Raw genomic sequence first — 24,122 nt, 5'->3', positions numbered from 1 at the left:
ATTGAAGGGGTTATTCCAGTCCTGGCCATTGATTAATCCAGGGGCCAGTTTCTGGCCAAAGTCAAGTAGAGAAAGCAAAGGGGGGGGGGGGGGGGAGAGAGCTCTTCCCCAATCTAACCTCGGTGATTATCTTTTTATAAAAATCTGGGCCCATTCCCATGAGAGCAGGCAAGAAAAAGGGGCCTAGCCCAGCTACCTAGGTTAAGAGTATGTAGGATTTATTCTGTTGCTTTTTAAAGTACATAAATCGTAGAAGCTCCTGCATAGGGCAGTGCAGAGAGAGGCCAGTAAAGTAAAGGAAGTGGGATGGGCAAGTGCAATTAGCAGGAGGTATCAAGGTTACCAACCTTCTTGCTTATCTCTGCCTACTCCTGGGGGAATTCACACAAAAACTTAAAATTCTGCAAACTTTATATTTGTCAAAATAACACAATTTACATGACAATCTTTAAGTAATTACATTTTAAATTAATACAGAAAAAAGTTATTAATTAAAGATGCAGAACTTTCCTAGAAATTCCCTGTAAGAGTGCCACTTCTACTCGCTGTCCCTACTCCCCTGGTCACTTTGCCCTCTCAGGCCCCAACTCATCCACCTGCCAGTATCTCTCCCTTCTACTCTACTGCCATTCCCAGAGTTTGACCCCATTCTCAGTACTGCCCCTCACACAGGCTCCCTCTGTCCCTCCGTCCCTTATATTTGCTCCCTCTCTCTAGTACACATACAAACAGGCACTCTCACACACACATCCCCTCTCTTGCATACACACCCACACAAGTGCCCTTTCTCTCTCACGCATCCCTTCACACAGGCTCTCTCACACTACACAATTGCTTCGTACAGGCTAGCACCTTCATGTACACACGATCCCTTTTTCAAACACACATACACACTCCTTCACAATCTCCTCATAGGCTCCCTCTCTCTGAAACCAGACTCAAGCATCCCGCCCCAACTCTCACACCCTCCTTCTCTCTCACCGAGGCCTTTATCTTCGCCATGAGTGGCATTCCTTAAGCAAGACCAATTTCCGTGTCTTCTCCATGACGGGGATCCTACCAGGACTCTATAGCAGACCACACAATAGGTTGGAGTAGCATAGGTGCTACTTTTACCCTTGATGCCCTCCTGCAGCTCTCTGTGCTTGTTGGGGTGCCTCCAGGGGGCAGGGGATGCAAGAACCTTGCCTGCTTCAGTGGAGCGAGAAATTGAACTCGCCAAAGACAATGAAAGGGGACCAATGTTTGGGGGCTGTGCCTTCTGATGCTCACCTCTCTTGTTCCACAGCTTTCCTGAAGGAGAGACAAAAGGAGTATGGGGCAGAGACTATTATCATACCAGAACTAGGATTGGGTTTGAGCAATGGTGATAGGGCTGTCAAAATCAAGATCTTATTGTATCTCTGTTCAATTCAATAAAAAAAAAAAATCCTGTACTTATTCTTTTATAAAATCAGATGTATTGGGAGGAAGTGATGACATCGAGCTTGATGGCTGCTTGAGCCTTGAGCTCGGCAGCTAATTTTTTCCAGATAGCAATAACAGGAGCGAGAACGAAACCAAACTTGGCCGGAGTGCACAGATAAGTGCAGGAATGTACCCTGAATAATCGGGTAATGGCAGCCAAGTGAAAAACGGCAGATTTCAAGTGTTTTTCAGATTGGAAGATGGGAGACTGTGGGACAGAGGCTGACGACCAGTCCGCAGGCAGAGAACCCCCAGAGGACAGCGCTGAAATGGCAGACGCCTTTAAGCACCATGCTTACTAACATTCAGAAAAAGGCTTAAGACTTGGCTGTTTAAACAAGCCTTTCCCGAACCTAACTGAAGCACTGCAATAACTATTGAGTGACTTTCAGCACAATGTAAATAATTGCTCATCCTACTGTTAAGTTACTCTAGCTTTGTCGTCTTCTTCCCCTGGTTCTAGCACTCTTGTTTTATTGTAACTTTTCTTGCTCCTCTTAACTTATTAAATGTTCAAGGCTTTTTACACCCCCTGTTAACTGTAAACTAGCATGATGTGATTGTATCATGAATGCCGGTATAGAAAAGTTATAAATAAATAAATGTCAACTCAGAGGACGTTCCCACATGATCTGAATTTCAGAACTGGTTTTGTAGCCTATGCCAAGATTTTAAAAACTACGAAACAGAATTGTAAGACATGCTGGGTGAATTCCATGAAGACCTAGCCAAGTTGGGACATAAGGTGGATGAAATCGACACCCGTGTGGATGTGCAAGCAGAAGCTAGCAAGCAACTCCACGAGATCTGTTCTGAATTACAGGAAGAAAATATGAATATGCATGTTAAACTGGTGGACCTGGAAAACAGGGCTAGGAGAGAAAAACCTGTGCTTTAGAGGATTCCATGAAGTGAAGGAGAACACTGACTTGAGTGGACACCATCCACAGATTTTGTGCCTTCCTGCTAGACTCGAACCCAGACCATGGAGGGGATCCGCAGGCACCAATAAAAATTGGATAGGGCTCACAGAGCCATGAGAGCGCCAGGTAATAGACAACCAGGAGACCAGACCATAAAACAGCAAATAGCAGGAGCTGAGATGGACATGGGAAAACCAGGAGATATCGATATCTGCAGATCTGTCTCAAGCTACATGCCAAACTAGGCAGGACCTGAAAGAAGTGACAGCATTTTTAAGAAAGGAGAACATAAAGTATAGATGGATGCACCCTTTTGGTCTAACAAACATGGGATGGCGAGTCTGCTCTGATTTTAAATATAATAGATGCTATAAGGGCATAGGAGGATCAAGGATTCTCAGCGATATCAGCGCAAGATGTGGGTACAAAGAAATGTTGTACCCAAGGATCAACATCCACCGTGGCAATGGGCAAACACCAGAAACAGCCGTTTTAAAAGAAGCTCTGACCCCCCCCCCCCCCGAACCATATGGACAAAACCTGAGATGCTACCTGTCAGTTTATACATATAGGACATCTGGAAAATACACTCAGTGAGAATCCTGCTATATACCAGTGAGATATAAAGACTGGGTATAGTTTATATACTGTTGATCAGTTAATACAACATTCTATAAAAAGAGTAACATACAAGAATTTATGCTTTTGGTAATATGACTAGATAACTAAGTTTTCTGTTCAGTTAAAATGCTCAAATACTAGCTGGAGCCATTTAGTTCATAGCACTTAATTCCTCCATAAAATGGGGAGATATGGATCTACCTGGAGGTCATGGCAGATATGGGGGGGGGGAGGCTAGGCAATTTAATAGAAGGGGATACTGCACAGGTAAAAATGAGATGTGGAAACCAATCGTTCACTAGTGGTCAACTCTCACAGAAAGACATGAAGGGGAAAGAGGGGGGGAGGTCATTAAATGGGATGTTTTACAGGCGGAAGGTCTTGGAAAAACTCTGGATAATATACCCTCTGGTGGTTCTTAAATATTGGACTGAATAGAATGTTTCAATGGAGAGTTATGTGTAACAGTGGGATAGGTAGAGAGTGGGGGATGGAAGAACTAGGTGCTGGGATGACCCCAAACAGCCAGAAATGGCCATGTTTCGAATGATCTCCCTTACTGTTAAGGGTCTCAATTCCCTGTTCAAAAGACATATACTCTTTAAAGAATTGAGCAATCTTCGAGTGGATATAGTTTTTCTTCAAGAAACTCATCTCAAAAGCAGATATGAGTCACTCTTGGAGAACAGTCACTATCCTCACCAGTTCTTCACATCCTGCTCTAAGCCAAATATAGTGGGGTCTGTATACTATTTTCACAACATTTAGTGTTTGAAACATGTGTAGGTATCTCTTATTGCAAATGCGAGTAGATGGGAAGGAATACACATTGGTAAATGTTTATGCCCCAAATCAAGAACGGTTTTTTTATGAAGTTACTGCAAATCCTAATGTGTCACTGTAAGGGCAATTTAATCATTGGTGGGGATTTTAATCTGGTTAGAATACCCAAAATAGATGCCTCATGGGGTTGTGTAGCCACCTCCCCTATCCATAGACATAAACTAAAGGATCTAATGGAAAATTGCCAATTAATAGATGTGTGGAGAACACACTTCCCAAAATCCAGGTCATATACATTCTACTCTACCTCACCCCAAACATGCTCTAGGATAGACTTCTTTTTTTGATTGACGAAGCTTTGTTCAGTCATGCCTCCAGCCCCGACATAGCTCCGGTAGCATGGTCAGATCATGAGACATTGATGCTAGATATCACCTTTGCCCAATATGATAAAGGGATCCAATTTTGGAGACTAAATGATTCGCTGTTAACGGATGAACAGTTCAACAAATCCCTCATTAGACATATCGAGGAATATATTGAGTTAAATGATAACGGAGATGTATTGCCTCCAATTGTTTGGGAATCCCTTAAGGCATATCTGAGGGGGTTATTAATCTCCAGAGCTACTCGTGTTAAGAAGAGGGATGCCCTGGAAGCACAGGTATTATGGCAGGAGATCATGAAACTTTCCCATGAACATCAAACATTGGGGTCACAGGCCATCTTGAATAAACTGACCAAAGTTAGGGAAGATCTTATGAGACTGCAGTCAACTAAAATGGTACACTTGTTAAATTTAACGAAACAAGATTACTTTGAGGGGGGGGGGGGAACAAAGCAGGCCATAATTTAGCATGTAACTTAATGAAATTGTCCTATCAATGTTCTATTGCTAAAATTAAAGATGAAGGGGAACACATCCTGACAAACAACTCAGAAATATGGCATAGATTCTTATCCTTTTACAGTAAACTATATGCACCTGAGGCTAATATACAGCTTGAAGCTATAAACAGGTATCTTGAACCAATTCAACTCCCTTCACTATTAGAGGAGGCGCAACAAGCTCTGGACAAGGAGATAACTACAGTAGAAATACTGACTGCGATCAAAGCGTTAAAAATAGGATAATCTCCTGGTCCAGATGGCCTTACGGCAAAGTTTTATAAATGTTTTGCATCTTTTATAGCCACATACTTACAAAAAGTGTTCAACTACCTGAGAAATGGGGGAGGGTTAGCTCACAACTTTAATGTAGCAGGAATAACTATGCTTTTAAAATGAGGTAGAGACCCCTCAGGCTGCGGATCGTATTGCCCAATATCCCTCTTAAATCTAGATCTCAAACTGTTGGCAAAAATAGCAGGATGAATGGATATATCACTACCCTTGTTCATCAAGATCAAGCAGGCTTTATGCCAGGAAGGTTAGCAGGCGACAACATTCGCAAACTGATTGACTTGATGTGGTGGGCTAACAGAAAGCAGGCAGGTGCCGTCTTTTTATCAATGGATGCCGAAAAGGCTTTTGACCTGGTCCACTGCCTTTTCTTTTTGGAGTACTGAGGAAGATGGGATTTGGATCAGCTTTCTGTACCTGGATAATCACTCTATATACTAGTCCCAAAGCCTGTCTGAAAATCAATGGTGGCTACTCTGATTACTTTTCGGTAGGGAGAGGCACCAGGCAGGGATGCCCTTTATCACCACTACTATTTGCCATATGTCTTGAACCCCTAGCTACTATCATATGGAATGATGCTGGGGTGTCTGGTTTCACCTTCTCCCAACATACAGTCAAACTCTCTCTCTTCGCAGACAACATCATGTTCACTATAACACAACCACATCAATCTTTAAAAGCCATAGAACGGGACATACGGGAGTTTAGCGGGGTATCAGGGTTTAAGGTGAATTGGGAGAAATCAGAGATTTCCTAGCGTGTAGCAGATGGACTCAAAACAAGTGGGTATAGTGTGCTCGTGCTAGCAGTTGGAGACTGATCTGACGTCAGCACAGGTACATATACCCCCGCAGGAAGTGCAGCAATTCAGTAATTTCCATCTCCAAAGCAGTTTGGAGCTACCTCACGCTCGCTGAGCGTTTTTCCAACTCCTAATGACTAAATTCATAGAAGAAACCTACCTGAAGACGAGCCCCGCACTCCTGCGGTGATACCATTCGGTCCCTCCCCCAGTTGAGTTTCCCGAGGTGATTTCCGTGGTCCCTCGGAGGTAAGAGCCTCGGTCCGGTGGCCGATTCGCGGCAGGGACCTAGCCCCCGAGTGAGAAGGGCTCGGGCACGGCTTAGAGGCAGCCTCGGTACCGGCGAGGACTTGGCCCCTGAGCGAGACGAGTTCAGGCGCGGCCTAGAGGCAGCGGGTGCACTTCCTCGAGCGCGGCGGTGACGGTAATCACCCTCTCCCCCCGCAGCCAGAGACCGCCCAGGTTGCAGCTGGGAAGCGCCGAAGACAAGGTAAGGCGTACATCTTTACTTGTTGGTCTCCGAGGAAGCGAGGATTAGCGGAGTCTGCCTACGTTGCAACCCGCCAAGGAGGGCGCCATTTTGCCTGCCTGCTCGCCGTCGCCTTCTGCCCTGGTTCGTCGCCTCGCTCTAGCGCTCATCCAGACTGAGCGCACAGGCGAAGGGCGTATTTGATAGGCGCCCGAAATATACTTGGGCGCACATTCGATAGAGGCATACATTGCTTCATGTTGAAAAGGCGCACGTTGATAGGCGCCCGTTGCTATGCGCCCGTTGATAGGCACACGTTGTTAGGCGCCCGTTGCTAAGCGCCCGTTGATAGACGCCCGTGCTAAGCGCATGTTGATAGACGCCCGTGCTAAGCGCCCGCTGATAGGCGCCCATTGATAGGCGCACGTTGATAGGCGCCCGTTCATTGGCGCACGTGGATAAGCGCATATTGGTAGGCGCACCGCTTTCGCGCATTTTACATAGCGCAGACTCCAGCTGGGCGGAGATAACAGCCCCCACTGCTTCCACGCCAGTGACAGACACCGCCGCCCCCGCTACCCTACCAGTTCCAATGGAACGTGAAGCCATCGCAGCGGTCGGAGTTCATAGAAACATAGAAACATAGAAATGACGGCAGAAGAAGACCAAACGGCCCATCCAGTCTGCCCAGCAAGCTTCACACATTTTTTCTCTCATACTTATCTGTTTCTTTTAGCTCTTGGTTCTATTTCCCTTCCTCCCCCACCATTAATATAGAGAGCAGTGATGGAGCTGCATCCAAGTGAAATATCAAGCTTGATTAGTTAGGGGGTAGTAGGGGTAGTAACCGCCGCAATAAGCAAGCTACACCCATGCTTATTTGTTTTAACCCAGACTATGTTATACAGCCCTTATTGGTTGTTTTTCTTCTCCCCTGCCGTTGAAGCAGAGAGCTATGCTGGATATGCATCTAAAGTGAAGTATCAGGCACATTTGGTTTGGGGTAGTAACCGCCGTAACAAGCCAGCTACTCTCCGCTTTGTGAGTGTGAATCCTTTTTTCTTCTCCCGTCTTTTTTCTTCTCCCGTCTTCTCCCGTCTTCTCCCGTCGTAAAGGGGGGACCCCAAAAACCAGGGGGTAAGAGGAAACAGAAAACTAGGACGTACGCCGTGCATGGTTCGGGGGAGGTCAATGCCCCAGTGCCGGGTTCCGCTCCGCCTGCCAAGCCCTCGTATGCGGCGGTGACGGTGAGGAGCGCGCAGGTATTGAGTCCCGCCGCCGAGGAACGCCCCACCGCCCAGGGCAGGCATCAGGCTCAGGCATGGGGTCAAGTGTCCGCTTCTGTCAGGGGAGGACACACAGGACTATGCGTCGGCGATGGCAAAGTTGGTGGGCCCCAGGAGCATCATCTCCTGTGGCAAGATGTACGGTAAGGTGGTGATTTTTTTGGCAAACCTCGCCGCCACCCATAAGGTGCTCATCGAGGGGCTAGTTGTGAAAGGGACTTTCCACCTTTTGGAGCCCCTAGACAGCGTCGGGACGAAGGTGGTCCTGTCCAATGTCCCGCCGTTTCTTCCCGATAAAACACGCGCATCTCAGCGCGCTCGGGGAGATCAAGTCCCACGTGTCCACCATCCCGATGGGGCACACTGGCCATGCCCTCAAGCACGTTGAGTCCTACAGGAGAGAGGCCGTGCTGAAGCTGAGGGAAGGGCAAGAGGAGGCGGAAGGGGTGTTCATCATCCTCTTCAATGGATTCGCGTATTGTGTCTACTACGCAGCAGTGGAGGCGAGGTGCTTCTCGTGCAAGGAAATGGGGCACACCCGCAAGGCATGCCCCTTGGCCAGACCTCCCAGCAAGGCCGCTCCCTCTGCGGCCGCAACACCGCACACCTCAGCCACGGTGACCCGCCCAGCCCTTCTGGGCATGGTCAGACTGCCAGTGTTTTATTCAAAAATTGGAAGAAGGATCCAACAGAAGAAAATAGGATAAAGCATAAATATTGGCAAGTTAAATGTAAGACATTGATAAGACAGGCTAAGAGAGAATTTGAAAAGAAGTTGACTGTAGAGGCAAAAACTCACAGTAAAAACTTTTTAAAATATATCCGAAGCAGAAAGCCTGTGAGGGAGTCAGTTGGACCGTTGGACCGTTAGATGTTCAAGGGGTTAAAGGGGCACTTAGAGAAGATAAGGCCATCGCGGAAAGATTAAATGATTTCTTTGCTTCGGTGTTTACTGAAGAGGATGTTGGGGAGGTACCCGTAATGGAGAAGGTTTTCATGGGTAATGATTCAGATGGACTGAATCAAATCACGGTGAACCTAGAAGATGTGGTAGGCCTGATTGACAAACTGAAGAGTAGTAAATCACCCGGACCGGATGGTATACACCCCAGAGTTCTGAAGGAACTACAAAATGAAATTTAAGACCTATTAGTAAAAATTTGTAAATTATCATTAAAATCATCCATTGTATCTGAAGACTGGAGGATAGCAAATGTAACCCCAATATTTAGAAAGGGCTCCAGGGGCAATCCGGGAAACTACAGACCAGTTAGCCTGACTTCAGTGCCAGGAAAAATAGTGGAAAGTGTTCTAAACATCAAAATCACAGAACATATAGAAAGACATGGTTTAATGGAACAAAGTCAGCATGGCTTTACCCAGGGCAAGTCTTGCCTCACAAATCTGCTTCACTTTTTTGAAGGAGTTAATAAACACGTGGATAAAGGTGAACCAGTAGATATAGTATACTTGGATTTTCAGAAGGCGTTTGACAAAGTTCCTCATGAGAGGCTTCTAGGAAAAGTAAAAAGTCATGGGATAGGTGGCGATGTCCTTTCATGGATTGCAAACTGGCTAAAAGACAGGAAACAGAGAGTAGGATTAAATGGACAATTTTCTCAGTGGAAGGGAGTGGACAGTGGAGTGCCTCAGGGATCTGTATTGGGATCCTTACTTTTCAATATATTTATAAATGATCTGGAAAGAAATACAACGAGTGAGATAATCAAATTTGCAGATGACACAAAATTGTTCAGAGTAGTTAAATCACAAGTAGATTGTGATAAATTGCAGGAAGACCTTGTGAGACTGGAAAATTGGGCATCCAAGTGGCAGATAAAATTTAATGTGGATAAGTGCAAGGTGTGCATATAGGGAAAAATAACCCATGCTATAATTATACAATGTTGGGTTCCATATTAGGTGCTACAACCCAAGAAAGAGATCTAGGTGTCATAGTGGATAACACATTGAAATCGTCGGTTCAGTGTGCTGCGGCAGTCAAAAAAGCAATCAGAATGTTGGGAATTATTAGAAAGGGAATGGTGAATAAAACGGAAAATGTCATAATGCCTCTTTATCACTCCATGGTGAGACCACACCTTGAATACTCTGTACAATTCTGATCGCCGCATCTCAAAAAAGATATAATTGCGATGGAGAAGGTACAGAGAAGGGCTACCAAAATGATAAGGGGAATGGAACAACTCCCCTATGAGGAAAGACTAAAGAGGTTAGGACTTTTCAGCTTGGAGAAGAGACGACTGAGGGGGGATATGATAGAGGTGTTTAAAATCATGAGAGGTCTAGAACGGGTAGATGTGAATCGGTTATTTACTTTTTCGGATAGTAGAAAGACTAGGGGGCACTCCATGAAGTTAGCATGGGGCACATTTAAACCTAATCGGAGAAAGTTCTTTTTTACTCAACGCACAATTAAACTCTGGAATTTGTTGCCAGAGGGTGCGGTTAGTGCAGTTAGTATAGCTGTGTTTAAAAAAGGATTGGATAGCCACTGCCATTAGCAATGGTAACATGGAATAGACTTAGTTTTTGGGTACCTGCCAGGTTCTTATGGCCTGGATTGGCCACTGTTGGAAACAGGATGCTGGGCTTGATGGACCCTTGGTCTGACCCAGTATGGCATTTTCTTATGTTCTTATGGACTGGAAGGATCCCAGCTCTCCCGTCACGACCGCTTCACCAGCCCTGACTGTTCCACCTACGAGTGCCAAACCCCACAGGAAACGAACGGGGCCCCCGGACAGTGCTGTCGCTGATGCTGAGGTCCTACAGACCCTTGGCCCCTCTCCCATCAGCTCCCCCGCAGGAAGACCCAGAACCCCGGACCAGCGAATTGAGGGTGCGGGACTCGGAGGCTGGAACAGAATCTCAGAGTGGATTCCCTCCTGGCGATGGCCCGACAACTGTCTTTCCAAAGACTGGCACTCAGCCCGAGGAAGGACACAAGCCCCATTCTGACCATGACATACAGCCCCAGCGGGTGCACTATCGGCAGAACAGTCAACCCCACGATCCCTCCCCCATCTGAACTTGGGAACCCGTCCGCGGAAATGGCTTAGTCTCATGGGGAACTCCCACTCATCTCGGATGGGCTGGAGGAACGTGGGGAACGGAAAGATGGGGCTCCAGGCCGATCGCCTCATTCCGTACCGGCGAAGAGACATAAAATGCATTTAGTGGCCATAATTGCCGGATCACAGGAGGGAGTTGGCTCAGCGCCTTTTCTCGGCGGCATCTCTGATGTCCTACCATCGGGCCTCGGCAAGAGACACCGGGATCCCCTGGTCGGGCCCGTAGCCCGGGTTGCAAAGACCAGCAGGGATGATCACCAAGCCAAGGTCCAGATGAAGGCCGAGAGGAGGGCGCTGAGGCCCACCCCGGGCGAACCCCTGACCACTGACTTCTGGGAGCCCGATCTGGCTCCCCAGATGTCTCTGGAGGAGAACGCTCTACCTCTTCCAGACCTGAGTTTTAGCTCCATCCTGGATCCGGCAATGGAGGATGCTTGCATCCCTTTGCTTTTTGGTCCCTGTCCCGACCTCCCGAGGGATCCCCCTCCCCTCTCATCACCACCTGATGCGAGGCATCAGGTGGTGATGAGAGGGGGACCTCCTAGGGAGAGGAGCCTGGTAAAGACGGGAAGCCAGGCTTTAACCCGAGGCTCCTGGCCAAGGTTGGGGGGAAGGGGGTCTGACCCGACCCATTGACGAGGGAAAGGCTGCCTTTGAGATGGGCGAACCCACCACCGACCCAGAATCGATTACTCCAGCGTCCTCTCGAGGTGAACCAGGGGATCCGATGATAGACAGGAATGCCGCCACCTGGATTGCGTCCGGACCCGGGGGGCAAACACGCTGCCAGCGATAGCGAGCTGGACAGCAACAGTACATCACTTAGGGTAGCGAGGGTCTCCTCCAGCGCACCTGAAGGAGGTACCTCTACACTCTTTCACCCTGGGGCAGGAGAAGCCCTGTCAGCCCACTCCTTGCGGGGCTCTGTCATGGAGTTAGACCAGCTCCTGCGGGTTAACCAGAGTTGGAAGTTTAAGATGGCAAAAGCTCTTGAGAGGTGGCCCAACGGTGAGCAACTCCGCAGGGTAGCGGGAGCTCTTGTCAGCTACCTCGAGGGGTGCAAACCTTCAGGGTCCAAGGACATTAAGAGGGCCCAAAGGTTCTGTGCCGAACTGACACCCTAAGGGGAGTCAGGTTTTGCGATGGTTTATCCTGACAGAGGATGGCTCTGACTATCAGCACTCTGAATGTCAACGACTGCAGGGATGGCCTCCGCAGGAGCTGGGTACTCTCCTATCTTTGGAGAGGAGGGTACTCCGTCAGTCTCCTGCAGGAGACCCATTCCACTCCAGAGAGCGAGGCTGACTGGCTCCTGGAGTGGCGCAGCAGGGCATTCTTTAGCCACTCCGGACATGCCGGGGGAGTGGCCGTCCTGTTCGCGGAGTCCCTTCAGGGCGAGGTGCTGGGGGTCTGATCCGTCGTGCCAGGCAGGATGCTGCACTTGCGGTTCTGCGTCGAGGGCTGCATGGTCAATTTGATCAATATGCACGCCCCAACCTCCAGAGCCGCCAAGTTGGCATTCTTTCGCCGGATGTCGACACTATTGCAGACCTTGGATGTGGCGGAGGTGGTGGTGCTCGGGGGTGACTTTAATTGCACCCTCGAAAGGCTCGACCATTCCGGTCTAGAGTGTGACCCCCGCCTTCGCCGCATACTTGGGTGACACGGTTCGTTGCTTCTCCCTGGTCGATGTCTGGCAGCTGTGTCACCCAGTTGGCTCCCCCTCCTTCACCTTTGTCCAGGTGCTGGAGGGACAAATCAGCCGCTCTCGGATCGATCGGTTCTACATCACGGACTTCTTAAAGTCACGGACCATTTCGAGTGCCATTAAGGTGGCGGCCTTCACGGACCACCATTTGGTGCACGTGAAGGTGAGGCTCGACTCGGCCGGGCCTCGGGCCACTCACTGGCATTTCAACAACTCCTTATTGGAGGAGGAGGGCCTCGTGGCGGCGGTCCGGGAGTTCTGGGTGGAATGGCGCAACTTTGAGGTGGACTTTGCCTCTCGGTGCCTGTGGTGGGATATGGGGAAAATCCACCTCAAACGACTCTGTCAGGATTACGCCAGGGGCGTCAACAGGGAGCGACACGGAGAGATCTGGTGCCTACAGGGGGAGGTGTTGGATCTCAAAGCAGACCTCTCTAATGTTGCGGATCAAGCTCTGCGAGATGAGTACATGGAGAAGAAGTGCACCCTCTGTTACCTCGAGGAGCGGCAGGGCCGGGGGGCGTTTGTACAATCGAGCATCCGTTTCCTTCAGGAGATGGGTTGAGGTTCGCACTTCTTCTTTGGTTGGAGAAGAGGAGGGGCGCTCAGAAGCAGATCCCGGTCCTGGTGGCTGCCAACGGGGCCCCCTTCAGCGATCTGGAGAGGATTTGGGTGGAGGTCTGGGAATTTTACTCGACCCTCTTCTCTCCAGAACCCGTCGACCCGAATGCCTGCAGGGTCTTGTGGGAGGGGCTTCCTGCCGTCAGGCAGAGCAGCAGAAACAAGCTAGACATGCCCTTGAGTCTGGCGAATCTTTCTGAGGCCCTGAACCGGATGCCCAACAACAACACGCTGGGCATCGACGGTCTGACGGTAGAATTTTTTTGCCACTTTTTTGACCTGCTGGGACCTGATCTCCTGCGGGTCCTGGCGGAAGCCCTGGAGACCAAGGAGTTGCCACTGTCGTGTCGCCGAGCTGTACTTATGCTGCTCCCCAAAGAAGGGGATACTCACGACTTGCGGAACTGGCGCCCCGTCTCCCTATTGTGCACAGACTATAAAATCCTGGCCAAAGCGCTCTCGCTACGGCTGGGGCCCATGCTAGCTCAGGTGATCCACCCGGACCAGTCTTACACGGTCCCGGACTGCTCGATTTTTGATAACATCTTTTTAGTCCGGGATCTTATCCTTTACTGTCGTAGGAAGGACCTGTCGGTGGCATTTCTGTCTTTGGACCAGGAGAAAGCCTTCGACAGGGTGGATCACCGCTATCTCATGCAGACCCTGCAGGAATTTGGCTTCGGCCCCCATTTCGTGGGTCTTCTCTGCCTCCTGTACGCGTCCGCAGAGTGCCTAGTTAAGGTGAATTGGTCCTTAACAGCGCCCTTGGCGTTTAGAAGAAGAGTACATCAGGGCTGTCCCATGTCCGGGCAACTGTATGCACTGGCCATTGAACCCTTCCTGTGCTTACTGCGTAGGAAGCTCACTGATTTAGCGCTGCAGGACCCCGGACTTCACCTCATCCTATCCTCTTATGCCGATGACGTGCTCCTCATGATCTGTGACCCGCTTGATATGGTAAGGATGCGAGCCTGCCAGCAGGTGTTTTCAGCTGCATCCTTCGCCGAGATCAACTGGGCCAAATGCATGGGGCTCATGATAGGACTGCAGCAGAGGGACGTGCTCCCGAGCGAGTTTGCTCATTTTTCTTGGAGCCGGGAGACCCTGAAATATCTGGGTGTCACCTCCATGACGGAAACCACGGCCCCGGTCAACTGGCAGGAGCTGGATGAGAAAGTCGACACTCACCTAAGGTCATGGGTGGGGCTGCTACGATTAGTGTCATACCGCGGGAGGGTTTTGGTGGCGAATCAGCTTGTGTCCAGCACGCTGTGGCACAAGCTGACTGCCCTGAATCCCCCCGCGGAGTTTCTGGTCCGGAACCAGAGAAAGTAGCTGGATTTCTTCTGGGCCGGCAAGAGGCACTGGGTCTCTGCGAGTACCCTGTCTCTTCCGTTGGAGGAGGGCGGACAGGGCCTTGTGTATCTTAAGAGTCAGACACACATCTTCCACTTACAGGCCCTGCAGAGATTCCTGTATGCAGACCCACCACCCCCGTGGCGCCCTCTGGCAGCTTTTTTCTTTCGCCAGGTGGGCGAGTTGCAGTACGACTGGCAGCTGTTTATGATCAATGCGAGAGGGTACAAACACGGCCTCTCGTTGCTGCCGTCTTTCTATCGAGAACTTTTTAAGTCTTGGAGCATGGTTTCCGTGACGAGGAGGCCGGTGGTCCCCATGGAGGACTTCCTTGAAGAACCCCGTTTGGAGTCCTCTGTGGTATGCCGCCGGCTGGCCTCGGCCGGAACCACTGAGATCGGTCACCCCCAGTCAGGGGACCGATCCGCATGGGTTGCGCAGTTTCTTCCGGCACAGCGGATGGCTGTCAGCCTTGCCCCCGCCACCGTAGATGTAGGGTTCACCCAGGCAAGGGTAACTCAATCCGCTCTTTCGGGGGGGGGGGGGGGTCCGCAGGCCGGAGGTCCCCGCCGTTTTTCCATCCCCCTCCTCCAGACCTGAGTATAGGCCCCATTAGGAGGGACCCCCCCTCTCCACCCGCCCCCTTCCAGCCAAGACTCTCAGTAGGCTGCACTCTTTCCCCACAGCTCCTTTCGAGGTTCTCCACCGAAAGGCATTGTACCGCCTACTGGTCCACACAGTCCACTATCTGGCACTCACCTCACGCCCCGACACAGTGTGGAGGAACGTGATTGGCGGTGATACCGAGGACCGCAGTGGGAGTCCTTCTACACCTTCCCCACCCCAGGAATAGTGTGGACCTGGCATGGAGGGTGGCATATGGGGCAAATCTCACAGGTGGCATGCTGGAGGCCATTACTGGTTCCGCGGCATGCCCCTTTCGCCAGGCACGGAGATCAGTCACCTACGCCTACTGGTTTAGTCCCTGCCTCACCCCCTTCATTGCATTTCTGAAAAATTTATTTTTACGCTTTTGGTTGTCCTTTTCCCCCCCATCTCCTTGTTTATGGCTTTGCCGCATCAAGGCACCCGGTAGCGCGAAGATGAGCCCGCCTCGTCAATTATCTCCTGGCGGAGGCAAAGCATACCATCTGGTGCACCAGGGAGGCGAAACTGGCCAGCGAAGAACCAGCCCCATGCAAGATGTTCTTTTGCTCCTTGGTGCGGTCCCGTTTATGGGCAGAGTACGCAGTCGCGATGCAGAGAAACAGCATCCCATTATTTACAGCTGACTGGGCGGTCGACTGTGTCCTCTGCCCGCCTCAAGTCCCCCCTGCCTACACCCTTCACCTCTGCGTGCAGGTGCCTGTTTTTCTCATGAGTCTCACACCCCTTCCTTTCCCCCACTCGGTGACTCGGATCTGCGAAGATGTGCTAAAGGACACTGGCTGTGCCAGTGATTCCTTTCTGCCTTCGGGCAGTGTGACCCGCAGAGTAGACTGACTACACTGACTCTTTGTCTCTTCTTCTTCTTTCTTGCCCTTCTCTAGACTGGGAGGGAATACATGTGGATCTGTAGATCGCTGCCTCTGACGATTGAGGCATTTTGTTTATCGAAAGGTCGACCTCTGAATTCTTGTCCGTACTTAACCCACGGGATGTGGGCAGTACGTTTTTGGATGTGTTTTTTTTTACTAGAGCAGGGTGCCTGATTCCCCCCTCCCCACCCCTTCTGAGCACATCCCTGGCCTTCGGCGCCCTGCACTGGTGCCTTCCGATAAAATAGGGACGTGTGTGAGCAGACCCAGCACCAGCATGGCATTGCAGAATCAACAGCATCACACGTGGGCAGACCTGGAAGGCCAGCAAGGCATTGCAGCAAGCAACAGAGAAGGAATCTTATGTGCAGCTGCAAACCCGAATGCTGAAGGGAGTGTAGCACTCAGCTGGCTACAGCCAGGTATCAGGAGGGGAGGAATGAGTATGTTGGGAGGGGGGAATGAGAGTGTGGGGGCCAGAGATGTGCTCGGAGGGGGTAGGGAGAAGGGAATCTGTGTGGGGGACCAGAGATGTGCTCAGAGGGGGTAGGGAGGGGGGAATCAGTGTGTGGGGGACCAGAGATGTGCTCGAAGTGGGTGGGGAGGGGGGAATCCGTGTGTGGGGGGCCAGGGATGTGGTGGTGTAATAGGCTACAAAGAGCAGGCACAGACAGAAGACTCCAGGCACTTGGTCCCGGGGAGGGGGGAATCAGTGTGTGGGGGGCCAGGGATGTGCTCAGAGGGGCTGGTGTTTTTTTAATTTGTTCTACACCATTTTTAATTTCATCTAATTTTTTTTCTCATTTCTTCTCCCCGCAGCAGATCACTTTTGTATGAAAACCTGTCCATACCTACTGTTTCCGTCATTGGCTGCTACACTTCTAAATGGATTTGATCTACTATAGCTAAAGTAGGGAACTAAAAGATACTGCTAAGCGTGGGAAGAGGAATGTGAACTAAAAGCATGGATTCAGTCTGTTGTCAGCAATGAGAGTAAGGCTATATGCAAATTTTGTAAGTGTGACATTCGTGCACATCATGCAGACCTGCAACATGCAAAAAGTTAAGCTCCTTTGTAGTCTATGCGCCTCACAGAAATTGGTGTTTCAATTTCACATGTTTTGGGCTTTTTTTTTTTTTTTTGGAAAAAAGTGCTTGCTCTTTCTTTTCTTTTTTTTTTTTTCAACCTCGAACGGAAGAGAATCCATGGGCGGCAGAAGAAACGGAGACTCACACAGGTCACGTGTGCCTCTTGTTAACGAGCCCCCTGGTAGAGCGGGCATACACAGGCATCATCCCGGTAAGACTGTAGCGCCACCATCAGCTGTGGAGTTAAACCACAGCGCCTTCCCCGCCCACAATAGTAGGCAATACAGGCGCCAATGTAGCTGCCGCGCTAGACCGGAGGGTTAAAATCCGGACAGTTTAGCCCTCCCATTTGTCTTCCAGACATTGCCTTTAAATGCCGTAATGGCCGGAGAAAATCGGAACGATTGACAACCTGAGAATGATTAAATGAAAACGGGCTGTCAAAAACGAGGACCACAGTTTTGTTTGTAAATAACAGGCCATAATGCCCACAGCTGTGCTAGTAAGAGTGATTCGCTGCCTAAAGGATGCTGTCCTGTCATTGACGGATCAAACCTTGCCAGATACGCTGCTTAGATATCCTGCTGTTCCCATTTCTGTGCGATTGCAAAAACTTCGCTTATGTAACATACAGCCACGCTAAAACGCCCAGACACGCTAATTTGCAGTGAGATAAAGGACATAATACCCGCATGAAGCAAGACTTTGTATAAAATTATTTCACTAGACACAAGGCTGATTGGTTTTTTTCCCCCCTCCCTGCAGTGTGCCCAGTTCCGCCTAGCCCTGGGCACAGCTCACCGTGACTAAGCAGCTGCCTTGCACACACCCCGGCAGGCTTCTTGGTGGCCCTCCTTCTCCTCCCCCCGCCCCGGGGGCCTGGCTTCTGCTATGTTAGCACCGGCGCTGCTGCAGCTGCAGCTGCCCAGAGTCTTCCGCACCACCATAATGAGCTCCCGCGCCCTGGATTATCTGGTGATCGGCGGTGGCTCGGGCGGCTTGGCCAGCGCCCGCAGGGCGGCCGCCCTCGGCGCCAGGACAGCGGTTGTAGAGAGTGGAAAGTTGGGAGGCACTTGCGTGAGTACTGGGTGGTGGGGGCAGGAAGACGCTTGAGATCTCCCGGGGTGCGCTCTTTGTTCTGCTTCTCGTCAGCCCTTCCTAGTAGTTTGCAGGGCGCGTTGCTCTTGTAGCAATCTGGAATCAGGCGTGCCGCCACCTCTGGCATGCCGGGCTGGGGAAAATGTCTGGATTTTGCAGGCATCTGCTCAAAATCGTAATTTAATTTCGGGTCCCAAGTAGTTTACAGTACGTGCATAAGTAAATATAATCGATCTAAATCTTTTTGGTAGATGAGAGATGCGCGGGTTCTAAAGGAAAATCCAAGTGAACATTTTAATATTGCTATTAAGTTTTGCCTTTTTTTTTTTTTTTTTCCATCTCAGCAGTTTTTTCCTGCTGTTTTGGATTTCAGATAAATCAGAATAGGGGAAGGGATCCGGTGACATGAGCCATCATTTGCACCACCTGGGGTTTTTCCTTGTGTTTAGCGTTTGTTAACTATATTTCAGAAGTTTATTAAACAGTTCATTTTTTTACATCCTTATAGTAGCAGTTTAAAAAAAAAGTTTTAGGTGGGAGCAAAGGGTAGCCTCCACTTTTCTCTTTTTCCCAATGGAGGGAGTGAAGCAAGTTTAAAAAATGTTCCCGATTAGTGACATGGCAGAAAAAAATCACCTTTGCATCCTTTCCCCCAAACAAACGGTGTGTTTTCTCCTGTAACAGGAAGAGTTCTGTCACTTCTGCTACTGTGCTGGCCTCCCTGACCAGACCAATGAGCTGCTGGGGAAGGAGAGACACATCTCCTCTGGTCTGTCATATGTCCAATGTAAAGACTTCTCAGATCCTGTTTTCTGTCAGCTGAAAGGAGCTATGAAAGAGGATACTAGCTGGCAGGGTGAGGGCTAGTGGGAGAGGGAAACATTGAAGAATTCCTGGGGGAATTCAGCGCAGTGCAGAATTTGCACAGAGTTTTCATAGTTTGTGCAGAATTTGGCTGCAGATAGGTGGGAGAGCCAAAGAATACATGAATCTAAAGCCCATATGGACTACACACAGGCTGATTCAGCAACAGCCCCATGTAGCTGGAAGGAGGCCGGTGATGGGGTGGTGTGGGGATGCAAGAGGCAGGTAGGCAGGAGACATCATTGTAAGCCTGTGCAGTTTGAAAGAAGACAGGCCATGTCACGGTCAACCCACATGGCCTGGCAGATGGCATCAGCTTCAACCACATGGATGAGAGGCAGGCCACATCATTGTTCCGTGTGGCCAGGAGGGAGGTAGACAGGCAGTGACAGTGGCTCAGAAGGAGGCAATAGCTTTGGCAGTCAGCGTGTCGGACCTTTGTGGGTAGGGGCTGAGAGTGTTGGAGAGGTGGTCAGACCTGGATGGAGAAAGAATAGCCAGGCATTGGGGAGGAGGGGGCATGGAGGTGATTGGGGGATGAAGCATTAGTAAAAGTGGAGGTGGTGCAGGGAGCAAGTAAGAGTATGGAGGAGGTTAGGCCTGAAGGGAGTCAGGCCTTGGGGAAGAGAGAGAACGCAGAGAGAACATAAGAACATGCCATGCTGGGTCAGACCAAGGGTCCATCAAGCCCAGCATCCTGTTTCCAGCAGTGGCCAATGCAGGCCATAAGAACCTGGCAAGTACCCAAAAACTAAGTCTATTCCATGCTACTGTTGCTAGTCCGATCCGGATGGGGAGGAAAAAGAGTATGGAGGGGAGGGAGAGGGTGAAGTGGGTCAGGTCCATGCGGGAAAGAGCGAGTGAAGTGGGTCAGGCTGGTAGGTGGTAGATGGGGGGGGGGAGCTTAAACCCTGGGAGTCAGGGATGGAGATAGATTGGAACAGGTCAAGCCTGGGGCTGGGGCTGGGGTTGGAGGGGACAGATAGTGAAAAATAAAGGATTAGGCCTGAGGGGGCAGCGTGAAAGGTGACAGGCCAGAGGCGTAGAGAGAGAGAGGGAAGAGAGAGCCTTATGATGCACTCTTACAATGGACTCCTAGAGGAGTTCTGCACAAAAATATTTAAAACTCTGCAACTTTGAGTACTTAGATTTACTTTTTGGGATCTGGCAGGTACTTGCCACCTGCACTGACCACTGTTGCAGACAGGATGCTGGGTTTGATGGATCCTGGGCTGATCCATGGCAAGTCTTATGGTTCAGGACTGGTGTACTGTGTTTGCTGGAAGAGACAGGAGGTTGGGAGGGGGGAGTGTTAACAGGAGGAAAAGCCCAAGGTAGTTACAAATGAAGGTAGAGGATAATTCTGACTGAGCTGGAAGCCCAAAGGAGCAGGAGGAAGCTACCTGGCAAAAAAACCAAAACAAAAATAAGAAAGATCATAAACAAGCAGATCCCAAACTCTTCCCTAATATGACCCCATTTAACACTTACAAATTCACAGCCCCAGACAATGACAAAAATAAAATAGCAGACTGCCACAGTGCCTGTCTCCTTCCTTTATCCAACGCAGAAAGGTAGTGGTAGCAGTAGCAGCCAGTGCCCTCTGAATGAATTTTCAGTCTTAACAGGAAGCCAGCACAGGAGAGGATAGGCCTGTGAGTCTGACAGGAAGCCCACACAGAAGGAGGGGTGGGGCTGGTGAGTGGACACAGACTTACAGGGACAATATTGACTGATGCTGGCTGGTGCAAGTCAAAATAGAAGTCTGGAAGGAGGGGATAGTGGGATCTGAGTGGGGAGGAATGGCCCTGTTTTTTGAAACTTCACTTGCAGTCATGACTCACAGTTTGGCAACTGCCGTTACGAACTCATCTTACCAGATGGCCAGGGGCGGTTCTACCATTAAGCAGCTTTGCAAATCCATACTCGGCCATGAAACCTAAGATCAGCTAATAAAGGTATTTTGTCCATTCCATCTGTGAAATCAAAGTTAGAGAGAGCGCTTTATCGATAGCTGGACCCAAGTTATGGAATTCTATCCCAATAGAACTTAGGTTGCAGATGAACCATCAAACTTTTAAAAAGGAGTTAAAAACCTGGCTATTCTGGCAGGCTTTTGGAGAAGCAGTACATTAACAACAAGGGATAATGTGGATTGAGTTATTTTATTTTAATTTTTAATTTAATTTATACTCTATCCTGATTGTACTTTTGTATTGATTTTAAGATTGTGGTTATATTTTCTCTTGTAAATTATTTTTTATTTTTGTTTTACTTGTATTTTATCATTTTATTCTTCTGTTTTATTGTAAACTGGTATGATTGAATACAGAAAATCGGTATATAAATATTTTAAATAAATGCAATTAAGCAGGGTGAGGCGGTCGCTTCAGGTGGCAAAATTTTGGGGCGGCAAAATGTGTCCCTCTCTCTCTTCCCCCCCCCCCCCCCCCCAAAAAAAAAACAGCTCTTTTGTGACTGCCTCATTTCCCTGTCAAAAAGAAACTAGAAGTCTGTTCACTGGCACGAGGGAGACCAGGAGGAGAGTGGTGCCATTTGAGAAAACGCCGGTGAGGTTTCCACCCTCATCGGCAGGAAGACGGCGGTGTGGTTTGCTCACATATTGGCAGCAGAGAGTTCCACGCGGGCATGGCAGCGCTTTTTGATGAAGTACAGGTGGAGGTTCTCACGCCCCCATTGGCAAAAAAAAAAGAATGGCACACTAGTGAAGTCCCTTCCCCCCCAGAAGAGTAACATTGCTACTAAAGCCCAGAATAAAGGAGTTGAGGGGGTCTGAGAGGTGTGTTTATAAGAGGGAGAGGCTGCCCCTGCATGAAAGCCTGCATGTATGTGTAAGAGCCTGTGTGTGCGATTGAGAGCCTTGTCTGTATATGAGAGAGCCTGCATGTGTGCATGAATGCCTGCGTGTGAGAACCTGCTGGTGTGTGAGAGAGAGCACCTGTTTGTGTAAGAGAGACAGCCTGCATATGTGTGCAAGAGAGAGAGCAACTATGTGTGTGAAGGGGAGAAAAAAGAAGAAAGTTTGTGTAGCTCCCTTCCCCCAACCCTGTGACAATTTCTGGGTGACTGGAAATCAAAAGATCTCAGGTATTTAGTTATTTTGTGGTCTGGAGAGCTAGAGATTTTTAATCCCATTTAAAATGTTGAGGTGTTTTCATGTGTCTGCTCTTTTGAAATATTTTATTGGTGTTTGGGAAATAGAACAAATTTACGTGACTCTTTAAATTGTTGAATGTTTGTCAGCTGTTTTGACATTTATTCTATTAGTATGGTTTTAATGTTATGAATGATGTTTTATATCTCTTTTTTTTATTATTGCTTGTTGTTTTGCCAAGAATAATGATGTTTCTGTTTTTCCATTATTATACAGCATAATACAGTTAGGTTTGTGGTTTCCAGAGCATGCAGTGAGCAAGACAGTGAGCATATGTGAGTGAGAGAGAATGAATAAGCCAATGAGCATATGTGTGAGCAGAAGGATTATTTAAACCGATGGGCCTGTGTGGGAGCCAGTGAGCATGAGCGTGAGAGAGTTAGAACATAAGAAATCGCCATACTGGGTCAGACCAAGGGTCCATCAAGCCCAGCATCCTGTTTCCAACAGAGGCCAAACCAGGCCACAAGAACCTGGCAATTACCCAAACACTAAGTAGATCCCAGACTACTGATGCCAGAAATAAAGTGGCTGTTCGCTAATGGGCGAATTTTAAATCTCCCCCCCCCCCCAGCGCTTGTAAAATCCAGGGGTTTTGCGCGCAGTGGGGCCTTGTGTGCACCGCACACATTTTAGAAGGAGCCTGGCTGTGCGCATAACCCCCGTTATGTGCACAAGAGTCGGGTCTCGCAAAAGGGGTGGTCCAGGGGCGGGGCGGAGCTGGAGGCGGCTGGTACAGCGACCATTTGCTGCTGTGCCGGGGGATTGCAGGCCGGCAGGGTGCTAGCATGCGCAATTTACGCCATCAGATTGGGAGAGTACTGGGGAAGGCCGGGTTGTGTTGCTGCATGGAAATTGCATAATTCTTCCCCCCCCCCCCCCCTTGTGCGTGCTACCCCAGATTTCGTGTGCTGGCGTGTCATATTATAAAATTGGCAAATTAATGTGCGCGCGCATCTGTGCTTAAAAATCTACCCCTGAGTCAACTTGATTATAGTAGGTAATTGACTTCTCCAAGAACTTATCCAATCCTTTTTTAAACCCAGCTACACTAACTGCACTAACCACATCCCCTGGCAACAAATTCCAGAGTTTAATTGTGTGTTGAGTGAAAAAGAACTTTCTCTGATTAGTTTTAAATGTGCCACATGCTAACTTCATGGAGTGCCCCCTAGTCTTTCTATTACCCGAAAGAGTAAATAACCGATTCACATCTACCTGTTCTAGACCTCTCATGATCTTAAAGATCTCTATCATATCCCCCCTCAGCCGTCTCTTCTCCAAGCTGAACAGTCCTAACCTCTTCAGCCTTTCCTCATAGGGGAGCTGTTCCATCCCCTTTATCATTTTGGTAGCCCTTCTCTGCACCTTCTCCATCGCAATTATATCTTTTTTGAGATGCGGTGACCAGAATTGTACACAGTACTCAAGGTGTGGTCTCGCCATGGAGCGATACAGAGTTAACATGACATTTTCTGTTTTATTCACCATTCCCTTCCTAATAATTTCTAACATTCTGTTTGCTTTTTGACTGCCGCAACACACTGAGCCGACGATTTCAATGTATTATCCACTATGATGCCTAGATCTTTTTCCTGGGCCGAGATTCCTAACATGGAACCTAACATCATGTAACTGCAGCAGAGTTTGTGACATAATGAGTATGTAGTAGGAGAGGAGTATATGAATTAGTGAGCATGTACGCGAGAGAGAATATAAGGAAGTTTGTGAGAGAATGAACGTGTATTAGAGAATGTATATATGAGAGAGAGGAGGAAGTTTGTGCATATCCTCCACCCTTGACTAATCCACGACAATCTCAAGGTGACTGGAATCTAAAGTTCCCAGGTACGGAGAGCAGGGGAATTTTTTAAGCTAAGTTTCAATTATTGGGTGTTTGATGTGTCTGCTGTTTTGAAATATTTTATTGATGTTTAGGCAATAAAAAAAACAGTGTTATATGTTTGTAATCACTGAATGTTCTATTCATTAGCTGTTTTGAAATATTTATTTTTTTATGAGTTTGGTTTTACTATTATGAT

At 48.9% G+C, this 24,122-nt stretch overlaps 1 protein-coding gene across 3 annotated transcripts in view; it reads left to right on the top strand.

Moving 5' to 3' along the window:
• The first annotated feature begins 16,171 nt into the window (after nucleotides 1–16,171).
• Nucleotides 16,172–24,122, top strand: part of GSR (glutathione-disulfide reductase) — a 136,695-nt gene continuing 128,744 nt past the window's right edge. Inside the window, exons 1-2 of one of the 3 annotated variants that reach the window (XM_029601607.1) lie at nucleotides 16,172–16,276; nucleotides 16,674–16,868. In XM_029601607.1, coding sequence (XP_029457467.1) covers nucleotides 16,842–16,868 — 27 coding nt within the window. In that variant the 5' untranslated portion in view covers nucleotides 16,172–16,276; nucleotides 16,674–16,841. Of the gene's footprint in view, nucleotides 16,277–16,673; nucleotides 16,869–17,753; nucleotides 18,021–24,122 lie in introns of those variants that run through there. The other 2 variants (XM_029601618.1, XM_029601598.1) reach the window with 2 other exon arrangements.

Source organism: Rhinatrema bivittatum, chromosome 1 (assembly GCF_901001135.1).
Source record: "Rhinatrema bivittatum chromosome 1, aRhiBiv1.1, whole genome shotgun sequence".
In the NCBI taxonomy this organism is placed as follows: domain Eukaryota; kingdom Metazoa; phylum Chordata; class Amphibia; order Gymnophiona; family Rhinatrematidae; genus Rhinatrema; species Rhinatrema bivittatum.
This window is presented reverse-complemented; position numbering and strand designations above follow the sequence as displayed.